Source organism: Parasteatoda tepidariorum, chromosome 7 (genome assembly GCF_043381705.1).
Source record: "Parasteatoda tepidariorum isolate YZ-2023 chromosome 7, CAS_Ptep_4.0, whole genome shotgun sequence".
NCBI classification, from domain to species: Eukaryota; Metazoa; Arthropoda; class Arachnida; order Araneae; family Theridiidae; genus Parasteatoda; species Parasteatoda tepidariorum.
In genome coordinates, this window is record NC_092210.1 from 2,738,593 (window position 1) to 2,765,002 (window position 26,410).

General features: G+C 28.3%; 1 protein-coding gene across 1 annotated transcript in view; it reads right to left on the reverse strand.

Annotated features, from left to right (window-relative positions):
• The window catches only part of LOC122271476 (agrin), a 373,447-nt gene extending 347,469 nt beyond the window's left edge, over positions 1–25,978 (reverse strand). The window contains exon 1 of the mRNA XM_043052884.2: positions 23,512–25,978. Coding sequence (XP_042908818.2) covers positions 23,512–23,941 — 430 coding nt within the window. The 5' untranslated portion in view covers positions 23,942–25,978. The remainder of the gene's footprint in view (positions 1–23,511) is intronic.
• Positions 25,979–26,410: the final 432 nt, after the last annotated feature.

The window sequence follows — 26,410 nt, forward strand, 5'->3', positions numbered from 1 at the left end:
GTACTGCTTTTACCATAAATAATGATTAAAAAACATATAAGATTCATCTGTTTTCAGTCAATTTTTCATATTTATCATTCTGTAAGACTAAGCAGAATGAAATATATTACAATTAGATTTAAAAGTTAATTGGATATTTTTGATAATCAAACTCATTACAGTCCCTGGTGAAATTATTAGACACGCTCTAAGATTCTATGTAAAATCTTAATTATCAGGTGATACTATACAGCTTTATTGTTTTTATGTGACTGAAACTGGTTTGCACTTGTTTACGTTAGTGTATCAATTGGCTAAATTTGACGATACATAATATAAATTTGACAATCGGAAAAATTAGATGATATATTACATAAATATAGAATACTTACTAAATCAGGTATTATATTAGTATATCATAATAATTAGATGAAGTTATAAGACGCACAGTAATGCTTTAATAATGACATGTTTCGCACGGGCTTATATTCAATACTTTTATATTTAAACACTCATGTAATGGGTTTTAATTCAAGATATTTCGATATACTTCCTATTAGCATTAATATATTATTTTTTTAACGTCTTGCATAACAATGTTAACTAATTTATACACGAAGATAAACAAGTACAAACCGGTTTCAGCCGTGTCAAAACAATAATGCTGTACAGTATCACCTGATAATTAAGATTTTACATAAAATCTTATAGTGCGTCCAATAATTTAGCCAGAGACTGTCAATTGTTAATTGAACAACTTTGATAACTAAATCATAATAGGAAATTCTATATCCAACTAAATATTACAATTGTTATTAAATAAATAATAAAATAAAACGCTATTTACTTACAGTGATAATAAAGAACTGTTCCTGAAATCAACGCCAGAATAAGCATTAGTGTCGCCAAAGCAACTAAAACAATCAACAAATGATTATGTCTCCATCTTGTCATTCTCGTTGTCATTGGCACTGTCACTTCTTTAGCTGGATGCCAATTTTCTGGCACTGGCATCGGAGCACTACGGGTATTGATGACATAGTTCCCATTATGGGTTTGGATTTTATAATGGTGCGGATGCATCATTTTTTACCACTTCCTTTTTAACCACTTTCTTTTGTTACTATTACATTACTGATAATAAGCAAAAGTGTATAAAGTTAGACGATTATTTATCTATAGTTCTCGATTTCATTGAGCTTTGTTAGCATCAGAGCAAAGCAGTGAAGATGCTCTAATTTCCTTGAAGATTTTCTAATTTTGGCAATAAAACAGCACCATTAAATAGGATGCACTTATACCTGAAAAATATTTATTTTAATGGATATGAGCACCTCGATTAAATTAAAAAGTAATGTGAACTTTAAATATCTATATTTATTTATTGCTCCCACTCATAACTAGCTGCACACTTTCGATAAATCTAAAACATCTGAATATCGAAATTAATTTTGTATAATTATACCTCAAATATTAAAATTATATGATTTTACGTATTTCAATTTTCAAAATAGTCTGTAATATGAATTTTAACGATTCAATAAGAATCGATATTATTTCTTAAATGAGTATAAATATTATTAAATTTTTTTACTTATATTAAACAATAAAAAAAAATCTAAATTTCATAATTAAAAATGACTGATATTATATAATTATAGTATTTAAACTTTCATTTAATCAGTTACTAAAATTAAGCGTTCGTAATGACTTGGTACAACACGACGCTGATTAATTCGGGGCACTATTCAAGTTGATTTATCTTCAATCCGCGTGTACAGCCGTCACATTTCTCACGTGATCAAATGAAGGGAATCATAGGGAGTTCCTGCAGGGAAGCCAACCTAACAGGCAATGAGGAAACGTTCACAATTGCTGATCGTTGTTTTCTGAAGAAGAGCGGGCCCTGAACTGCCTGAAGCGACGCCTCTCGGCAGGTTGTCCAAATACCTGTGGAGTAGACTTCGACGTCGCTGTTAATGGGAACTTGAGAGAGAGAGACTGAATATTTTCATGAAATGAAAAATGCAATTCTAAGCGTTTCGTGAGGACATGGTTTACTTGGTTGTAAGTGGTAATGCGTTTCGAGCTTTTGCTTCCTGATTAATTATTAAATCCTGAGTCTTTTCGCACTTCGGGAAGCTTTAAATGTTTAATAAGTCTCAACCGTTGCGTTTGTTTTTGACAGACTATTATGGGATTTAGGTAGTAGTATTTTCTGTCTCTAAAAAATGAGACTTAGGATCTAAGAGGAACAATTCTAATGGGATAAATTCTTTTAGAGAGTAGATTTTTAAGATGATTATTATTATTTTTTAAAATTTTAATTTGAAGTTTTTGTGTTAGTGAACATTTTTTCGCTTAAAAATGAACTCTAAAATCTCAATAACTCGAATAAAAACTCAAGAGCTAGAAATTCAACTTAGCGCTAAGAGCTCAATTACCAAAATCTAGATGAAAGATAATGCTGCAAATGGTTAACAGGTAGTAATTTTTGTCGTTAAATCCGAAAAAAACCTCAATTTTTATAATGGGGTAAACTATTATGAAAAAATATTGTATACATTTAATAAGAATCAATAAATTTTTTTAATTTTTCGTTTCCGTGTTACAGTTGGCATTTTTCCATTATGGCAATACGAACTCATTAAACAATAAAATATACCACTGCAAACGCTATACAATTGCAATCATCGAACTCTAAAAGCGAAAAGAATTTTTGAATATACAGAAGATTTTCTTCAATTTATTCATACGAAACTTTCTTCGAAGAACTCGTATCATAACATTTCTATTTCAATTATTTTCTTATTAATTATTCAATTAGTTTCTTATTATTTTTAATTTTGTCACGTTTGTTTCCACTGGATTCACTTGAACACTAACAATGATCATAAAATATAGTTGTAAAGATACTTAACCATTTGTATCCTTTGTCACGAAACGCTAAAATCAGATTTAAAAATTCCTCAGAAAACTTTTAATGAAATAAATTCTTTCAAAATAGAGTCATTATTAATACAAATTTCGCCAAGTTTGCGTTGATTCACTTCCGCTGATTTTACTTTTGGGTCACCATCCGGAAATTTAAGATTTCAATAGAATCATACTTTTATAACAGGGTGCGTGGCGAAATCTTTCAACAAAAAATAAGTACCTTTTCAGTAGTTTTAAGCAATAAAAATATTTTTAAGCACTATATCCATTAGTAAAATGCAAAATAATTTTCGAAGACTTTGCATGATCGTGATAAAATAACTAGTTTCTGACAAAGAACTCTTTTCTTGACTACATTAGCCACCATAAAAAGATAGATAGTTTATTCGGTTCGATTTGAGAGTGTGAAAAAGGAAGCCTAAAATTGATAATCTCTTGCTAAATGCAGCGGAGTTGCACATGAGAGTGTAAGAATAATTCCCACTGAAACCAGCTTACTATACGCACATGCTGACCCGCGAGTGTTTCATCAAACATGTAAAATGAATGGAGCTTTCATATGCTACGGAACGATGGAATGGATTATGGTTAAATGAATTGTGAAAACATTGATAGAACAATGTAAAAACAACGTTTTTGCATTATGCGTGGCGATAATCGACATGGTAAAGAAAAAAAATATCATTTTCAAAAAGGGAAAATTAAGCACTTTTTAAAAACACCTAATAAAAAAGCACCTTTAAGTTCTTTTAAAAAACGAAAATCGAAACTAAGCACCTTTAGGCACTTTTTAAAAACGCTACGCACCCTCTATAACTATAGACATAAAGTTACAAACTACGCTGCAATTTCATGTTATTCATGTCTATGTTCAAACTACGTTATAATTTTAATGTTAACTTTCTTGTACTGAATTATTTTTTTCTTCGATATTTTTTAAAAATAGTAAAACTGTTAATTTAATAAGATTTTTTTATGCGTTTCTCTTTGGATCGCAATCGCTATATTAAAGTTCTTACTATACAATTTTATAAAATTTATATTATACAGTATTATACAATTATACTTCAGTAACTTAAAATGACTTTTAGAAACCAATTAATTAATACGTTTGTTAAAAATTAAAGTTTTTTTTTCTTCATTTATCTCATTGCTTATGTAAATCCAGTCTCTACATAAATTCTTCTTATAATTAAATGTTTGAAATCGGATTTGCAACCTTAGAAAAGTAGTTATTTATACAAAACGAATCACTGTCTTAAGAATCAAGAATTATATTTATAAAATTGAAAAAAAATTATGCTCGAAGTAATAAACTGCCTCTTTTAATAAGATAAAAGTAACTATTCTTTTGCGCTGGAACTACAGAAATTGTTAGGATTTAAAGAATTGTCAACTATAAGCTTTGTGAATAGATATATTTTTTCGCGTATCAGTATTAACTCACTTTCAACTTAGATAATTTTTATTAGCATGGTCTGAAATTTCATAACTTTGATTTCCCCATAAACTACACAATTTGTTTAAAATTTCCACCATCTGCTGCTTTTTGTTTAAAATTTTCATCTATATACTACTATAAAAATGCGCAAAAAAGAAAATCATTCACTAAAGTAATGCAAAAAAAATTCAGTCACATTAATCATCCGCAAAAAAGCATTCAATAACAGTGCGCGTATTTTTTTCAACTGCTTAGCCCATTCACAAATTCACAATAAGCTTTTGTAAATAGAAAGCAATCTCAGAAATGGGTCAGTCTTAGAAATACATATGCAACTGAGCAATCTTAAAAATTGCTCAGTTGCATATGTATTCTCAGAGCTGCGATGGCTCAGGGGATAGAGCGTTCACCTTCCAATGAAGCGAACCGGGTTTGAATCCCAGTCAATACGAATTGCGCATCCAGCTTGCACTGACCACAGTACTGACGTGAAATATCCTCAGTGGTAAACGGATCATGGTTTCGAGTCCCCTTGCCGTCAGGCTAACCCTGGGAGGTGGTGATAACCGTGGGATGCAAATGCGGGTTAGCTCCATCAAAAAGTCCTCCACGAAGGCTAATTTCTCCCAATACTCGATCCAGGAGTTCCCTTGTCTTCTGGATAGGGTTCAAAATAACAAGGCTACGGAGTTGAACATTAGTAGCTGTTAACCCATAAAATTTGGTGGGCTGTTCAACGACGGTTATAAAAAATAAAATAAAATAAAATATGTGTGTGTATGCATGTTTGTATGTATGTATATGTAGGCATGTATAATGTACACTTTGTATATGTACATACATAGATTTCCTAGCTTTGTCCACTNAATTTCAAAACACAAGAAATAACCTTACGATTTCCAGCGATAGTTTCAAAACACCTTTTATAATGTTTAAAAGTCATATTTGGTTAGAAATTTTATAAAGTTTAAATTCTGTTTCCACGTTTCAATTACATACATTAACTTTACAACTTCTAAACAAATAAGAACAATTCATCTGCTAAGGGCAGTGTTTCCCAAACTTATGACTTTTGTGTACCCTTTCTAAATTTTTCGTAATGCTGTGTACCACTAATAAAAAAATGAATGTATTTTTTAACTATAAAAAAGTGCACAAAAGTTAAAAATCATAACTGGCTGTTGACACCACAAATTATTAAATGCTAAATTATTAAATAGCCAATAGAAAAATACGTAATCGTAAATTTTCATTTTGTTTTTAAATAAAACTTTTTGAAATTTTTGTTTGTTGCAAGTTATTTCGCATAAGAACGCGTACCCCCGCTAAACTGTCCCCGTACCCCCTGGGAGTACGCGTACCACATTCCGCTTTTTAGGAAACACTGGATTACAGGATAGTTTTTTTAAAATACAGAGTCTCTAAATCGAAATTTTGTTCAAACAAATATTTTATTAGAAATATATCGCTACATTTATAAACTGCTTTAAAATTTTGAAACTCAATAAAACTTCACTACATACTTGTAAAATATAATTTAATATTCTACTCTTTAAAATATCTTATTAATATAAAATTGCAAACTAAAAATTAATAGAATGCATGCTCTTGGGATTTTTCTCTTTCAATATTAAAGTTAGTTCTCTATTTCATTGAGCTCAGTGAGCATCAGAGCAAAGCAGTAAAAATATTCTAAATTCTTTGAAGATTTTCTACTTTTGTCAATAAATCAGCACCATTAAATAAGATGCATTTATATCAGAGAAATATTTATTTTTATGGATATGAGCACCTAGATTTAATTTAAAAAGTAATGCAAACTTTAAATATCTATATTTATTTATTACGCCCACTCATAACTAGCTGCACACGTTCGATAAATCTAAAACATCTCAATATTGCAATTAATTTCATATAACTATTTACAGCTCAAATATTAAAATTTTCATAATAGAGTTCAATTTTCTAAATGGTCTTTAATATGAATTTTAGGGATTAAATAAGAATATATACTATTTCTTAAATTAGTATAGATATTATTTATATTATACAATAAAAAAATCTAAATTTCATAATTATATGGACAGATATTATATAATTATAATATTTAAACTTTCAATGAATCAGCTAGTAAAATATTCCAGGATTGTTTTTCAAAATACACAAGATATTTTCTAATTTAAATATTATATTTCGTATAATTATACCTGAAATATTAAAATTATATGTTTTTATGTAATAAATCAATTTTATAAATAGTCTTTAATATGAATTTTAATGATTAAAAAATAGATATTATTTCTTAAATTAGTATAGATACTATTTCTTAAATTAGTATAGATATTATTCGAATTTTTTTATTTATATTATGCAATAAAAAGATCTAAATTTTATAATTTTATTGACAGATATTAAATAATTATAATATTTAAGCTTTCAATTAATCAGCTAGTAAAATAGTCCAGAATTATCCGTTAAAATACATAAGATATTTTCTAATTTAATAATTTTTTGTAAAATTATACCTCAAATATTAAAATTATGTTTTTACGCAATAATTCAATTTTATAAATTGTTTTTAATATGAATTTTAACGATTAACAGAAATAGATATCATTTCTTAAATTAGTATAGATGTTATTGAAATTTTTTTATTTATAAGATACAACAAAAATTCTTAATTTCATAATTATATTGACAAATATTATATAATTATAATATTTAAACTTTCAATTAATCAGCTAGTAAAATTGTCCAGGATTGTCCCTTAAAATACACAATCTCTACATAAAAATTATGTTGAAGCAAATATTGCATTATAATATAGATCACAATGTTTATAAACTGCTTTAAAATTATAAAACTCAATGAAATTTCACTACATATTCGTAAAATAACTTAATATTATACTCTTTAAAATATCTTATAAATATAAAATGGCAAACTTAAATTTATACAATGCATACACTTGAGATTTTTCTCTTTCAATAATAGAGTTAAAACTTAATTTTGGATATACGACATATTAAAATCAGAAAGTTTTTAAATTCACCGCTTGTAGTAATAATTCAAAATGAGTCTACTCTCAAATAATAATTTCAAATTAACATGAAAATTTCAGCAACTTTCATATAATACCTATGTGCTTATGTATGTGAAATTATGTAGATTTTCTATAAATGATACATCTTAAAGCCTAGACTTAATTTCAAAATGCTATCTACACTTCAGATCTAACCTAAATATTTAAGTAACTGAAATGAAGTCTAGATTTATTAGTGAAAATAATCATGCATCGCGATGAAATTTTAATTTCCAATTGATACACAAATCTTTTATAAATATTTAGTTTGTTTCTCTGATCTTTGAGGAATTTAAGTAAACACAATCATTTGACTTGACTATGATTCATCTGGAAATTCTCTTATAGAGATGGCTAATAGTTTTCGCATTAAATATCTTAAAATGTTTTTAAGATCTGTTCCTCAGTAAATAATATTACAAATGAAATTTATTTTTATTTTATTTATGCATTTGTCACATTAGGCAATTGATAGGAATACAATGTTAACTTAATAAAAAAAGTTTTTTGCGTTGTTTCTAATGACTCATGGGCATGCCAAACTCACCAGCCATTGGTCTTGTATTATAAGTGAAGAAGGGGCGCATTTTGTTTGACAAGAAAGCACCACTAGGGTAAACAAGCGAATTAGCTTAGAACCCTCCGAACAGATAGCAGGACCAGTCATTTGTGAAGCTACAACAACAATTTAGACCAAGATCTGAAGTGGCATTTTCCCCTTATCCCTATATCCATAGTATTGCTCAACGACAAATCACAGGACTTTCAATTCCATATATTTTACAAACATATATATCACATGTACCGAGTGGATTTTAGCGGCTTTAATGATCGAACCATGGCCCTTCCGCCCCGAAGTCATCGATGCTCTAACCACTGGGCTTATACTGACAAAAAATAAACAAATTAGTAAATAAAATAGAAATTTTATACATATATCGGTAAGTTCATTTGAGTTCGCTATTTGCTTTATAGATTTCGTTTTATATTTTCTTCTGTTTCTTTCTTTATATTTTATTTTCTGTTTTTACGTGACATTTTTAGTGAATGTGTTTTATTTTATTTGTTTTAAATTTTTTTGTAAAACATTTTTGAGTGCTCCTCATACTATTGCATTGATATATTTTGTTTTGGTTATATTGATACAATATTAGAAAGTTTTCCTTTTCGCGGATAAAATAGAGTGAGCTGATGAAAAGTTTATAAATGTAATTTTTTTTCTTCCTTTTTCCCTTTTTTCACTGTTCTGTAATTTCTTCATGTNAGGGATTGAGAATCGATTCGAGAATTGAGTATAAACAGAGATTTATTAAAATTATGCAACAAATTAAGCACTATCGCTTTGGAAAAGATCGAAATTAGGTTCAAGACACTTATTTAGAAAAATGCTTTCCCTATTCATATATATATATATATATATAGATAGATAATTGATAAAGCTTACACCAATCTGTAGCTCGTTGGGGAAGAGGATTGTGATTTTCAGGGCTCCGAAAATTTGGCGAATAATTATTGTATATGCAAACTATTTAACTACATTTTTGTTTGAAATGATGGTAAGGCATGTTTTAAACGTATATCAAATGCTTTTAGACCATTATTGGAAACTTAAATGCAAAAGATTGTACAATTTCCAGATAGTAACAAGATGGTGGTTTGTTAATATGAAGCGTACTGGAGAAATATTAGTTCTTCTTGACGAATTGAATTGCAAACTTGTCATAGTCTATTTAATAAAGTAAATTTCAATCCTCTTTAATGATCAATAAAAAAATATTGATTGTGGTCGATTATTCGCCAAGTAATTTCAATTTTCCTAGCAGATTGATTTGACAAACTACTAATTTAATCTATTATAAAATGCATGTATATTTTTATTTGTAAAATAAAGATATTTATTTTTAACAAAATTTACAAAATCTGCGAATTTCGTGAAATAACTTTATAATATTCTCGATTATGCATACTCCACTGTAAGAATTTTCATTCTAAAATTATGGTAAAATAACCAGCAACATTCTATCCATCCGATTAACAGTGAAGTTTACGGTAAAGAATATTTTTCGTCTTCACGATTACAACTAGTTTACAACTACTATGATTATAAAACCATGAATACGAAACTATACGTTACCATTTACAGCTTCAAAGGTTTCAAACCCGCAAAAAAAGACATTTAACTGGACATAGGAGCTAGGCTTCTCGTTAGATAATCGGCATTGGAGAGTGCAGGACATAAATTGGAGAAGGCAGGACACTAGAAACCTTTCATGTGTTATAGGGAATGGAGGTGTCATTGCTAGGACTCGAACCCACGTTCAGTTGGTCATGAGATTGGTTATAATATGCATCCTCTCCGCTATAATATGCATTCAGTTACAAAGAATTAAGTTGCTTCATTAGGTGGGCTTAGTTGATGCAATAAAATTCTGGTAATTTAACAGTTTTAGGTAAAAATAGTTAATAAACTATTTTTCTCACTGTTAATAGAATTATTACCATCTTATTTATGGTTTTTTAACTGTTTTGTTCAAATACGGTGAAATAACAATTAAATAGATTGTTATTTCGCCATTTTTTTCCGAGAAATTTCTAACAGTGAACTGAATAATTTAAAAATAATAATTTCTTGAAAATTTCACATTCTCATTTAATGAACCCCTACTAAGTAATTTCTTTTAAAGTTATCAATTAGAAAATATAGACTTGCAGTTTTGCAAAGCTTTCCGAATATAAAATAGATTTCATGAAAAAAAAACCGCACACATTATTTGGAACCTTTTCTCTGCCTTTTTCGAAACAAGAAACCTCCTTTCTTTTCCTTAAAAAAGAAGTGGTTCGTAAAAAGAATCGGTTTTGCTTCTTAGCATAAGAAAAACCATGCACACATTGTTTTTATGACGTGTTATAAAAACTCTTAAGACGGTGTAACTGAAAGATTTAACAACTTAGGTAGAGACATTATTTCTAAAACATAACTGAATCAGGAAAAAAAAATAATAGTAGCAAAAAATGTAAACGGTTAACATTTTCTTCGAGTTTCATTTTCCTCTCGGCTTTCTATTGGGTGGGACTATTTTTAAAGATTATTCTTTTGTGCATAAGGTTGCATTTTAAGTTAACAAGCGGCAATTTTCTTAGATATTGACTTTTTATTACTTATGCGTATTTATGTGTTCATTTTTGTGAGAAAGAAAATAATTTGTAAAAAGAAAATATTAGTATTGAAAAACGTTTCTCAGAAAGGAAAATTATTTTATTTAAAATAATACTAGTTTTATTAGATATTTTTGAATGTTACGATGTAAAAGATTATATCGGAATCAACAGAATGAAACAATGACTAAATGAAATTAAAAGTTAAGCAAATTAATTAAAATAGGATTAAATCGTGTTAAAACGTAATGATGTAGATTGAATGAATATCGCAATCCAATCAAAAATTGATCAAACAATGACTAAAGTGGAAAAGAATAATAACGCAAATTGAATTGAAGATACAAACAATAACTATGTTGAATTAAAATTTAATCAAATAGTTTAAAACAATATGTAAATTAAAGAAATTTCAACCAAAAAAGGACAAAATCAAGTTTTAAAAAAAAATGATCAAATCAATTCACGAAATGACTTCACTGAATAAAGTTAAATCAAATCGAATGCAACAAAAACTAAATCAAATTAAAATGATTCGAAATTGATTCATAATGAAACATCCGCGTAATGAATCTTAAGATAAATTCGAATTAAGCTTAAGAAAATGAAAGCCGCCAGAAAATGAACATAATAATAATACAGTTTTCATAGTTAATACAGATTTCAGAAATTTGAAAATTAAAATATGATTATCGTTACTACACGAATGAAACATACATATATATTTAAAGGCGAATTTTTCTTTTTCTGTTCATGAACATCAGCTTCGAATATGTCAACAAACTCTAGCCAGCTCATTTCACATTGTAAACAAACTATTCTAATCGCGTTTCTTGGCGTTCAAAAAATGACAACATTGATGTTTTCGGAAGTCGGAATAATTTTCGTACGGCTTTAAAAGCGTGAGATTTTGATGAAGGATTATTTAATTTCAATTAATTCAGTTATTTAATTTCAATTTAATAATTTCAATTTAATAATTTCAATTTAATAATTTCAATTCAATAATTTCAATTCAAAAATTTCAATTCAAAAATTTCAATTCAATAATTTCAATTTAATATTTTCAATTCAATTATTTAATTTCAATTTAATAATTTCAATTCAATTATTTAATTTAATAATTAATAATTTGAATAATAATTTAAAAATTTCGGTTTTTAAATTCAATTTAATTATTTAATTTCAATTCAATTATTTATTATAACTTTTTAATTTCAATTCAAATATTTAATTTCACTTTTTAATTTTGAATTCCATTATTTAATTTCAATTTTTAAAATCAATTCGATTATTTAATTTCAGTTGTTTAATTTCAATTAATCTATTTGGTCTTATCCCCCAAAAAGTGTTCCTTCACATTTTCTTTTTTCTTTTTTTTTTTTTTTTTTTTTTTTTTTTTTTTTTTTTTTGATTGTTCAACATCATATTCGGAAAAATATAACACGACACTACTGTTTTTACTACTTCTTTTTAACGGAAATGGAGCTTTGATCCCCCCCCCCTCTTTCTTCAATATCTTCTTTTACTTCCGACTCCAATAGACTTCATCATTGATTTCCAATTTAGATGGATTCAGATTCAATGAAAGATTCAACTTTTTGTATTAAATTCACCATTTATCTCATGATGCGGACTCGAACATAATAATAGTATGATATACGTATGAAGGTTACAGCAGATATTCATCACTACTTTTATTTCGAACGTAATTTGAAAAGTTTTAAATTTTGTTAAACTTGTTGAGTTCATCCATTATTTAGGACCATTTATGATAAAATTTTATGAAGTGTTTGCAATAAAATTTTCTAAAATAATTATTAAGAAATATTTATAATGAAATATAAATAGGAAATAATTATTACGGAATTTAATGATATAATTATTATGCAATTTTATGGCTATGTATCTTAAGGAAATAATTACTATGAGATTTCTCGTAATTGTTATTTTGTAATTAAGTAAAGATCAATATGGCATTTAATGAAATTATTATTAATGACTTTTAAAACATTATTAAGGAATGCATATATGGAAACAATAACTGGAGAAGGAGAATTAACTTTGAACTGTACTAGATTTATAAACAACTCGATATTATTAAATACGTAGAAAAAAAATAGAAGGAATTGGATGGCCCACGTGATTCGAATGAGTGATGACAATATAATAAGAAAAGATATTGCTTTTTAGACCCACTGGAACAAGAAAGCAGGGAAGGCCGCAGTTAAGATGGGCTCATTCAATAGAGTCTGATTTTCCTGCAATTATGAAAAGAATTGGAGATCAAATATAAATCAGAAGTCGTCATGGAGAAATCTTCAGAGGAAGGCATTGGCCCACATTGGTCTGTCTGGCCAACTATGATGATGAAGGAATGTATATTATATAATATGAGGGATTTTTTATTTACGGAATATATATTATAAGGGATCTGTATTGAAGGAATATAAAGTATATATTATTACGAAATTTTATAAAAATTATTATAAAATTTTATGAAATATTTACTAATGAAATTATTATGAATTATAACAATGAAAAATAATGTTGAAATACTTAAGAATGGATTTAAAATTAAAACAAGAAACATTTAAACTTTGATTACATATCAGGGTGAGATCTTAAACTTTAAAATAATATAATATTTACACGCAGATTAGGGGAGAGTGGGGTCAATTGTAACATTTTTTACTTAACTATTTTTAACTAACAAAAAATCCAATATATTATTAGTATTAATTGACAGACGAGTAAAGTAGACTATCCTCTACTAGAAAAAAAAATAAATACCTTATTTTAAATGTTATTATATTAGTTATTAACAATTTTTGACAGTCGTGCACTTGTTACAATTGTCCCCACTTACGGGGTCAATTGTAACAGTTCATAAATTCAACTAAAACATAGTTAATTATACATATTATCATAGTTGTGATATATTTTTTTATTGATCAAAATAGTAGTGATATTTTAGGAGTAAAAATAATAATGAGCAGAGACCTAAAGGGTTAAACTTTTAACTTTAAGGGGTTAAAAATTTTAATTTATGCTGTGAAAGGTGACAAATAAAATAATGCACATGCAACATAATATAAATGATATAGGAAACTATTGGTGGTTCTTAAAGAGTTAAGTAATGGTTTGTAAACATAAGATTATTTATTTTCAGCTGTTACAATCGTCCCTTTACTTATTGTTACAATTGTCCCCAAGACGCCATTTCAGCTTCATTTGTTAAAAACAATGCTAGTTAATTAGCAAAACTAATCTTTTTTTTATTGAAATGTTAATTAAGGTGTCCACTTACATATTCGGTTACTAATTTTTATTTGTTTAAACAAAATTACTTTGTTACAATATAATATTCTAATACCAAAAAAAGTACTTGCGTGGAGTGAAAATATCTTTTGCGATGTAACTCTTTCAAAAGTACATAAAAATGGTTGCCATCAGGGGTGTACATGTAGATTTGTTAAATGCTGCTTGTGCGCCACCTAGGAACCAAATCTAGAACCCGACACTCGAAATTTTTGTTCTGTTACAATCGTACCCTGTTACAATTGACCCCACTCTCCCCTACTGTTAATACTTCATGTTTTTACTACATCTTTCAATGAAAATTTTACTGTTTGTAGATTAAAAGTAATTTAAACCTTTCCTTATTAAGTATATGAGAATTTAAGCATATTTTCATAACATTGCAATACTTAGAAGTTAGAAACTTCTTTAATTTAAACATAAATAATTCTGAAACATACTAATTCATTATTTTAAAATTAATATTAAAAAGTATGAAGACAATCAGTAATTATTTATAATTTATTATTAGTATTCCGTCTCACCATTCTTGTTTCTGTAATTTCTTATTTTGCCTCATATACGTAACAAATATGACTAATTTGTTAGAGCGCAAAACGAACTTTGCTCGCAAAATAAGCTCTATGTGATTTTTGGGAGTTCGAGAACGTTAATGAGTAGGGTGATAAATCCATAAGCAGTTAAAAAATAAAAAAATGCCTCAAAATCATATCGTGAGAAATATTTATTTTCATAATTCCTCCGTATTTATCTCTTATCTCGAAAAATCAATAAGTTTATTCTCGAATGAGTGACAAAAAACATTCTTATTTTATCTGAATACAAAATAAACTTGATTCAAAAATACACAAAAAATGAGTAAATTTTTTTACTATATTTTTCAAGACCTTCGACCACATAAAAATATCTGGAATCTGAAGAAAAGTTGCAGATTCAACATTTCTTTTATACGACTCAGTTTGCAGAGATTTAAGAACAAAGAAAGAATATCATGTTCTGTCATATTTCGAAAGGGGAACAAATTTCACTCGCACTTTAAAAGCAAAAAGAAAGTCCACTCTCTAAAAGCTTTATATAGCTAAAAGTTTCAGGATCGGGAGAACAGGAAAAGGTTTTCCTTTCCAATGAATAATAAGAAGTACCACCAAATTTCATTTCAATAAAACGGGTCGAATACATGCTTTCTTACAATGAAAACTTTAGATATCACCTTTTTACGTTCAAGAAGAAGGGGAAAAAAACTTAAATTTGTAACGTTACAGGTGCAATACTTTCAGCATTATTTTCTAATCAAAACGTGAAATATTTTTTTTTACAAAATTGCATTTAAATATTTGATATTAAATAAGATTTCCTCAACAATGTTATTACAATTTGGTTTGGTTTGAAGTCAACTGGTAGAATTCAAATACTCTTTCTTTTGTGGAGATTTTTAAATATTACCTTTTTACGTTCAATAAAAAACTTGGATTTGTAATAATGTTACAGGTGCAATACTTTCAACATTATTTTCGTATCAAAACATTAAATTTTTAAAATTTTTTTTTACAAAATTGCATATAAATATTGGATATTAAATAAGATTTCATCAACAAGTGTTGTACAAATCTTTGCAATAAAAATTTAAACGTTTGCTGTAATTGGAAGTCAATTGGTAGAATTCAATTACAATCTACTGAGCTTTTATATATCACTTTTTTACGTTCAAGAAAAATGAAAAAAATTAGATTTGTAATAATATTACAGGTGCAATACTTTCAGCATTATTTTCTTATCAAAAAGTGAAATATTTTTTTTATAAAATTGTATGTAAATATTTGGCATTAAATAAGATCCCATGAACAAATCCTTGTAATTAAAAATTTAAACGTAGTTGCAATTGGAAAGGCAATTGGTAGAACTCAATACTTGCCTCTACTGAGCTTTTTATATATCAACTTTTTACATTCAAGAATAATCAAAAACTTGGATTTGTAATAATGTTGCACGTGCAATACTTTCAGCATTATTTTCTTATCAAAAAGTGAAATATTTTTTTTATAAAATTGTATGTAAATATTTGATATTAAATAAGATCCCATGAACAAATCCTTCTAATTAAAAATTTAAACGTAGCTGTAATTAGAAGTCAATTGGTAGAACTCAATACTTTCTTCTACTGAGCTTTTTATACATCAACTTTTTACGTTCAAGAAGAATCAAAAACTTGGATTTGTAATAATGTTACACGTGCAATACTTTCAGCATTATTTTCTTATTAAAACATGAAATAAACTAGATCGCTCTGCCCTCTGCTCGCTACCGCTCGCCACCCCCCGATAATTGCTATGCAATAACTTTTTTGTTCGCTTCCCGAACAAATTTAAAGTCGTTTTTCTGGAGATTAGCTGGCAATTTTTCTGCACCAGCATCACATAGAGAGAATATGATAGGATTGTAAAATGTCTGAGGTCCTTATTATCAGCATTATAAACTTATATAAAGCAATTTTAAGACAAACAATATTATAAACTTATATAAAGCGAGGAAGCAATGTTATTTAACACATTACTATAGGGCATACGCCGGAGATTAATCTCCGTACCCGAAGCACGCGTGATAGGACCTAACTCGGGTAGAGAATATTTGAGGGTGCTCTTGATTCTCGCCAAGTTGTGATCGCAGTTGATCACCAAGCTGGGCGATGTTGGTGATTCAGATTGGTTTAGATTTTAGTGTTATTTTTAAATGTTCAACGGTATATGTAATTTCATTCCTGTTACCACGGTGTTCCGCGCAAACAGGAATGACGCCAAACATAAGTCACCAATTTCGCTAAGGGACACCCTCAAATATATTTTTACTCCCAACTCAAATCATTGTTGATCTTATAGGATGCTGGACGCTCCCTACATTGTGCTTCATCTCCCCCCCCCAGTAATTTAAATTTTAAACTGAAAACAATTAAAACCTAATGAAAAAAACTTTAAAATTTAGCAAGCAAATTAAAACATGTAATATTAATAAGTTGATGCTGAGTAATATTTCAAAAGCAAAAACCATTGCAAGTAATTGCCAAATTAACTACAGTACTGTCAACTGACAAAATATTTCAGTTTCAGTCAGACAAAAAGCAAATTATGTAATAAAAACATATGTAACTGAAGTTCGACAAATTAAATTAAGCAATTTAATTTTTTTGTCATATTGAATACTAATAAAAAAACAAATATAAAATGAAATACAGTTAGCTCTCACTTATGCTCCACCTCTTTTATGCACCTTTTTCATTTATACAACGATTTTTATGGATCCCAGTACATTAGGTAGGAAAATAATGATAATCATCCTTCGTTTATGCGTCGCTCTAAAAATAAATTTTTCAATTATGCGCCAAAATTTTAGGCTAACATTTAAAAAAAAATTTCTCTAATTTTTTTTTCTTTAAAAAAAAAAGTTTTAGATTAAAAGTTGAAACAAATAAGCAATCCTTGTTACAGATAAATATGCTGTTAGATCCTATTGAATAGTTCACTTTTCTTTTTCCTGTGACCTTCTAATTTTTACAGTTTCTATAAAGACATGCTTTCCACAACTTTGAATAGGGTGCCTTATCTGTTACACCAACAACAGTGTAAGCCCATTTATTTTTGAGAAAATAACCCTTCCTCTTGCCCCAGAGGTTAATTTTAATACCGTGTGCTGTTTCCTAGAAGAAAAAAAAGACACCTGACCAAAATCGCGGTTTAATATTTTACGGTAAAAATGAACTTTAGGTAGATATAGATTTTACGAATAATGCACCCAAATTGCCGGTATTTTAGTCAGAAAATTTTACAGTTTAACTTTTCTTCATATTGACGATTTGCATCAGAATTAGCATAAGACAACTCTAGCTAAAGAAGGTAGGTATTTTATTTACGTCACACTAGAGCACCATAATGGGCTATTGGCGACGGTCTGGGAAACATCCCCTAGGATGATCCGAAGACACGCTATCACCATTTTGATCCTCTGCAGAGGGGATGACTCTTTCGCTTTGGTAGCCCGATGACCTGCTCTCAAAGTCGAGGATTTTACAGTAGAACAGTTTAAATAGGACAGATACCACACACCATCGGTTTCTACGCAGTCTGATAAAAGTGGTCACCCACCCGCTTACTGACCACAGCTAGTGATACTTGACTTTGATATTCTACTGGGAACCGTGTCTTTACGATCAGTCCACTGCAGGAAGCATAAATTTCTAAAACAGAATAAAATTTGGTACTTTATTTACGTCGCACTAGAGCAGCACAATGGGCTATTGGCATTTATCACCCTGCAGAGGGGATGGCTCCTCCGCTTTGGTATCCCGAAGACCTGCTCTTGAAATTGAGCACGTTTCGGTAGAGCAGTTTAACGATTACCGATACCGCGCACCCTCGGTCCCTACGCAGCAAAAGGGATAAAGTTGATCAAACAGTCATTATTAACTGTGGTAAACTACTGCGTTTACGAATTCAGTATTTAATATAGTTAATTATTATTAATTCAGTAAATAGATTTATTATTTACTGAATTATTAATTATTACTTTATTAATTATTATTAATCGGTAAAAAGAAAGTAATTTTGAATTATACGTATTAGTTTCCTTAGCTTATACTCAAATAAAATACATTATCAAAATATCCAAGAAAAGTTTTTCATAATAAACTTAAAAAATTCAAGTAATTTTACACTAAAAACCATCAAATGACTTACACCACTTTGAACGTTATCGCATCAAATCCCGTATTCATTGTTAAAGTCTTGATATTTATTTTTTGGTCGGTACTTACAGTTTGTGTTCTCTGTTTCCAAGTAACCATAGAATTCTCTCCACTAGTTCAATTTTTATTTTATTATTTTAATGTTTCCTCTTTTTCGTATAAGAAAATAAAACTCAAATAGAAACCTAAAGATAGTTTTCGCCTTTATTTGACAAGGGAGCGATTTCCAAATATGGTTTTTTTTTCAGTTCAAAAGAAGGAAACTGTAGTCTATTTTTTTTTGCTTCTATGTTTTTCTAATTTGTAAAAAAAAATGTAATTTACACTTGAAAAAGACGTGGAAGAAAAAGGAAATTTATTTTGTGTACATAACTTTTTTTCCAAACTTGTGTTTAAAGAATCTTTTTTCAAGCTATATAAAATATTTATCTATGCCATTTTATTTTTCAAACAGATATTTCTAGAAAGCAGGAAAAACGTGAGTAAGAAAAGGTTATTACACTTTTTACAAACATTTTAAAGAAATTGTACTAAAAATGGTAAAAAAAAAAGTTAAAGAAATCCAATCAATATTTATTTGCTTTTTTCAATTAAACAAATTTTTCAGTTATAAGATAATTTAGTTTCAATTCTAGAGCATTCAAAAATTATGTTACTTAAATTTTTCAAGTAGTTACATTCATTATTGATTCGCAATGTGTTTTCTACAAATTGATTAACATTTCATATCACATGGTGTAAAAAGACTTATTTATATTTTAGAAATATTCAACTTCTGTAATATATTCTGAAGAATTCTCATGTTTCTAAAACCTATTAGGTATATTTTACAAAATGTTTTGCCTTTATTTATTTTTCAAAAGGATTATTTTTAGAAACATTTAAATTCTATTGCCTTTTTTCACTTAATATTTGCTAAAAATAATTAAATGAAATGAAAAAATAACAATAAAAATTGAGTGTATCACAGTAAATTGGTCCTTGCAAGATCATTCCTACATGCTATACAGGGTGACATGAAAAAACGGAAGTTTTTGAAATGCGCACGGACAGCCATGAGCAGGTGGCAGCACTGCAGGATAGTGACCTTGAGCAAGTAAATACTTTGCCATTTGAGTAACCATGGGTGGACCGGGCAAACGCGTTCGTTAGCCATACAAATGCTTTATAAAACCAAGGATAGTTTGGAAGCTTCGCAGAGGGAGTTCCGACGTTTTTGCAGGTTTTTAAAATGCCATGTCTCATCAGAACAATACATGGCAATACTTTTACTTTCGTTACTTGTAACGAAAGTAAAAATAAAAAGGACGCATTCTTATTTATACTTCGTTACATTTTAATTTTAGTGCTTTTACTTGTTCTTTTTTTTCTGAGTATTATATTCTTTAACAGCTAACTTCTTTTTCTAAACATCTTTAAGGATTGCAATTTTCAGAAAGGGAGAGAGCGGCTGGTGGGAGGGAACGTGAAACCCTCATTTAAATGGATTTTACCTGCATATGAATAAAAAAATCTTTAATTATCTCTTTAAGCAAAAATTATAATGTTATCGAATTTGTTCAATGAATTAACTTGTTACTAAAAATTCTGAAAGTAAAAACAAAATTTTTAAAGATTGAATATTTTTAAAATGAACATAATTTAAAATATTTTTTATAGGAATTTTAAATTATTATAATTAGGAACATTGAATTTTGATTTATCGTTTGGTTTCTTCTACGGTCACTATTTCAAGAGAAAATTTGTAACATTTTCCTGCATTTTATAGTTTAATACCTTTACATTAAAATTCAATGCATAATAAAAAAAAATTTCTTACATTTTTTAAGAGAATTTACGATTACTTTGAATTTTCGTTTTACTCGAAATGTACTCTAAAAATCGTTACCTTTTTACTTTGTTCTTATACTCGTTACTTTTTAAAATAATTTTTTTTTACTCGCTACTCTTGCTTAAAGTACTTGTGCTCTCGTTACTTTTAAAAAGTAACGTTCGTATGGATAATCAGAACTCGCGATAAAAAAGCTGGATAAATAACTTTGAAAAAACTGGATCAGACCTAAAGAAGGAACCAACAAGACTACCAAGAAGTGTTCACTGAGATAGTGCAGTGGTCAATGAGGAATCTCAACAGTTGATTTCAAGAATGCATTCATACAAGAGAACGCCATCTAACCGATGTAATTTAGTAAAAAATAAATTCCATTTATGTTTCTTAAATTGACAAATGTTAAGGTTACAATTATTATGAATAAAACGTTTTACTCCTATCACTCAGGATTTTATGGGATTGTTTAAAAGTACCTGCGTTTTTTTGTGTCCTGTACTTTTGTTTACAATACAAGCGGTGAAATTACGCGGAAAAAGAACATTTTGCTAGCGCTTTAACAATTTAAAATTTTAGTTCTTTTAAATACTTTTCCCGTTGTAAACTTGAAGAAAAACTGCTTTAATTTTAGACAAAAATATTGATTTTTTTTTTTTTTACATATAAACCTTTGTTTTTAGAAGGTTGCAATTTTTTTTTTCCTTTTCAAAATGTCTCAAACGATATTTTGTGTAACACATAAAATTGTATTTTGTAGGGTTTTATAATTAATAAGCAGTTAGAAATAAATTCAGTCATGGATCATTTCCGATGGCTTTTTTCTGCTACCTACAAGAGTTTTTTTTTCTTTTTTTTAAAAAAAAAAATATTTAACCGTAACGTATTTCGAGTATTAAATTTTTAACAATTCATTATTTCTTTACCTCTTTCTGATCTTTTCATGTGAAAAACGTAAATATGATTTTTAAATTAATACCAGCTTTATTTAGATTAAGATACACGTTATATAATAATATAAGATCATTCTATTAAAATTCAGGAGTTTTAGCTATTTGAGTAGCAGCGCGAACTTTAAATTTCCAAAATCAACATTAACTATTTCGAAGATTTTGTTATATTGAAACCTATTCCTTAATTTCTAAAAAAAATTATTTTATTTATTATTTAATCATTTTTAAAAATAATGAATTTTATGAAAACGGATCTTTCAATTTGTCTGCAAGAAACAAAAGAAGTGTTTATAATGCCACTAAGTCACAAAATTACAAACGAGATTATTAAATACACAAATAGTTGACGCATAACTAAGTATAAAACTTACTAAAAGTTTCGATTGTCAATATTACCCATTTATACGATCCTTATGAGAAAGATGTTTAATTAAACACTAAGTAAATTAAAAACCTTAAATAAACAGACATCTGATACTTAAAGCTCTGAATATAGTTATATTACAGTTCTGAATAATTATGTTTATATGTTTACGAACCTCCTGTTTGTAAACATAAGTCTAATAAAATAAAAAGGTTATTTATTTATGAATAAACTAATCGTATTAGTTTCAAATTTATCTTTGCCACTTCAGAATGTGTAAATATATATCATTAGATTATTTTATTCAGATTAATTGAAATTTAATTAGCAAACATTATTTTAATAAAATAGTTCTTTAATAGTTTCTGTACAAAAATCTTTTAATCCAAATGACAATGGAAATAGTGGAATGATGGAAAACATAAATAATAGAACTTCAAATATTAGAAAACATTGAACAATAAACAAAATAGTTTAGCAATATGTGAAGAAAATTTATGTCGCAATCGTTATACACATGCAGTAAATATATAGTTTAACAATAATAATTAATGTTACGAAGGGTCTTCTGTAAATGGGTCCCTTAAAACATTTTTTTAAAAAATCCCGTTAAAAATGAAGACCAAAATAGGCACATTAAGGGTCTTAAATTTAGTATTTAAATTAGAACTGTTTTCAATGTATGACCGGGCGTTATTCTTAACAGCTAAGAAGGGTTTAAAATCATCAAAACTAGCTTATATAAGGATTAAATTTAAAGGTAGTTGTCATAAGCGAATGCATTTCGCTTCAACTAGACACGTGAATTGTTTTTGTGGATTTTAACCCTTTCCTTGTTCGCTCCTTCTTCGAGAAGTGTTTGAAATGTTTAGCGGTACATTTTGTTTCATTTCAAACGTAATTCAGGGTGCGTAGCCAAATCTCTCAACAGAAATAAGCATCCTTTAAGTGCTTTTTAAGCACTCAAAAAAATATTTTTTAAACACAATATACATTAACAAAAGGCAAAATAATTTTCCGAAACTTTACATGATCATGATAAAATAACTAGTTTCTGACGAAGATCTCATTTCTTGATTACATTAGCCACCATAAAAAGATAAGGAGATTTTTCAGTTCAATTTCAGAGAGTGGAAAACGAAGCCTCAAGTTGAGAATATATTGCAAAATACATCAGTGTTGCTCATGAGAGTGCAAGAGTCTCACCGAACACAGCTCAGTAGTCACTCCCAAATATCTCATCAAACATGTAACGTGATTGCAGTATCATACGTTACGGACCAGCGGCACGCCGAAATGAAAACGTTGCATAGAACAATGTGAAAACCAAGCTTTTGCATAATACGCAGAGAAAAACGACATGGTAAAGAAAAAAATCTCATTTTCGAAAAGGGAAAAGGTAGCACTTTTTTAAAACACTTTTAAGGGCTTCTAAAAAACAAAAATCGAAAATAAGCACTTTTTAAAAACGCTACGCACCATGCAATTACAGTCATTTTTTCACTTTAATACTAGTTCGTGACTCATAGTTTCAGTCATTATTTATCAAAAATGTTCACTTTATAATTAAAGTTTTTTTCATATTCTTTTCGGCATTAAAGTTTTTATCGTTAAATCAGTTTAATTTTAATTCAACGTTTTGCAATATTGTAGCAAACGATACACAGTTCCTCAAAAACGTAAACTTTGTAAATAGAATAAACAAATTAAAATCTCCTTACCTTTCACAGCAGCTTCAATCATATCCAAATTTTCAACAGTCATTCTCAAAAGGCTAAAATTCAATCGAAATACTCCATCTTCCAATGCGTTCACTAAAAATATCCTTGTGTCTTTTTCTTTTACGTTACTTTGGCATATTCTCTTGTTCCCAAAACCTTTTATCACTACGGCATTATTCAGAATGGCTTTGTCACCTTTTATCACTCTCTTGACGAGAATTACGGCATTGTAATCCAGCAATATATACGGACTAATTCGGTAGATACGTTGAACAGTACCCGTGAACACGGAATCCACCCTATCCTCACGTTCAGATAGTGAAAATTTTTCTTCGCACTTTGCTAATCTCTTGCAATTTGTTGCAATAAACAATGTGGCAATGATAACAGTCATCATGATTAGTTTCGTCGTAATGACTTTTAACCACATTTTCAAAATCTTGTACCAACTACAGTTAGTTTATTATAGTATCTGATGAAAATATTTTAATTTAGAATGCATAATTCCAACATCAAATTCCTTGTCTGAGCCGTGTTATGTCATTAAAAAAATAATAAAGGATTATGTTTATTCTCAAAACAAAATTCTGCCAGTTTTGAATCAAACCGTAAATTGGTTTAGAATTTAATTTTAATTTGAATGTTCAGAAATGAAATCAAATTTCAAATAAAGGTTAACTTCTCAGCCTTATGTTCAATAAAACATATAACTTATATAAAATATATAATCACACTTTACATTGGCCAGTATTAACTTGCTTCTGACTTCAAAGATTTAACATCTCTTTATCACAGTGTAGTTGGTAATTAAATTAAAATCAATATGTTTCAGAATTTAATCACACTTTGCAGCCATTGTTTTTAATTTCATAGATTTTCAGCTCTAAACCAATTGGTTAATAATAGTTGTTCTTTGTTTTATAAAATGTTTCTCTTAAACTGTAATCAAGCTTAGATTGGCGCTCATATGCCTCTAACTCCAATGTTACATCAGCTCAAAATCAAAATGCATTCATGAGTTATTTTTTATCTTAGTTTATTAAAATAATTGAAATTTCATAATATAATTAGAACTTATTTTGGCATTGCTTTCTGAATGTTCTATCATGAATTTTCTTTTTAGCTCTAAATGAAAATTCCTTGATTTTTGCTCACTAAAATCAAGGTTTTAATGAAAACTAACTTTTATTCGACGTAAAATTTTTGTGACTAAATCTAAAAATTTGTCAGCACTATACAATGGATAACAAACGTTTAATTAAATATATGTACCTTTCAAATATTCTTTCAAATATTCTTTCTACAAATGTACCTTTCAAATATTCTTTCTGTTAAAATTGGCAATTTTCAGTCATGATTTTCGAAGTTTAATCACTTTTAATCAAACTAAATTTAAATATTTTACTTCTTTTTTCACTACAATTCAAATAACTTACATTGACAAACATTTCTTAGACACAAATTTCAGTGCTTCTGGCTCTAATTGAAGCATTAAATTTTGGCTGTTCTTAGTTTAATAACCGTATAAAGCCATTAGTACATCGATATTGCTTAATAATTTAGATTAAGTCTCTGATCCTTAAGGTGAAAGATGCTTCTTGCTTATGCTAATTGCTTCTTGCTAATTTTTTTCTTCTTTTTATATCTTATATATTTTTTCTTTTTTTCTATTCAAAATAATCATCTTCATGTATTCCAAAATTAATAATAATAATGCTATAAATTGCAAAAAAAAACGTTTTTTTCCTCGCTTTTTCTTAAAATCGTAGAATAAAACGACGTTTTAATTCTAAATCATAGGGAATTCCAATTCAAATTTTTTAATTCTTATCCCATATTTCACAAACTAAATTAGCTTTTCTTTTTAAAAAAATTTTTTTAAGGTAAAACTATGTTTAAATTCTAATAAATACTGAATTCAACGATGGAACATTTTTACTACAAAATTCACAGTAAACCACTTCTTTCACTACTTCTTAATAAAACTACGTTTCAATTTCGATACTGAATACTATCTAAAAAATTTTACTTCGTAACTCACAGTAAAACCACATTTCTCTTACCGCCTTTTTACAATTTCTTACTCAATCCAAGTTCGAATTTTAATAGCGTTTAGTGTCTAAAAAATGTTCACTTCATAATTTACTGCAAAACCGCTTTTCTCTCTGTCCACATTTTATTTTAACTCCAATAGCTATTGAATTCAAAGATTAAAAAGAAAAAAAAAAAGTTCTTACCATGCAAATGTTTTCCCCAATTAGTTATCCACGTTTTAACACCACCTCAGCTCATTTATAAAGCCAATAAAAATAAGCAAGAGAATATTATTTTTTTCAGCATCACGTGATACTGGAATAAAATGATTGGGTGGTAAAGGAATACAGTCAAAGTAAATGATACTCTTTGCTTGCGTATACAATACGTTGTTGTGCTCAGAAAAGATGGAAATTCATAGAAAGCGTTTCCCACGTCCATGAAGGGTGCGGGCTGTATTATGCTGATATTTTATAGCCCGATAGGTCACGGGGCAAAGGAATGTAGGCGGGGGGGGGAGAGAAGTGAATGATAAGGTAGGAGTATATCTAAATGGTTTCGGTTTACAAGGCTGCTTACAATCTTAAGTAAGTGCACTTGAAGTATGGTAAACCTAAAAAGAAAATTTCTTTGAAATTGTGTATGTGACCGAAATCAAGAGAATGTCGACTTTTACCAGTGAATGTCAACAATCACATAGTCGCTTTGGTGAATGTCCGAAATATTTGTTATATGCGATTTGATATTAATTTATTCGATGATATTATTATATTTATTCTATATTTTAATATCTGCTGAGGATAGATGAGGAGAAACATCAGCGTTCGGAGTACCGGACAAATGTATGCCGGGCAGTGGCACTTTA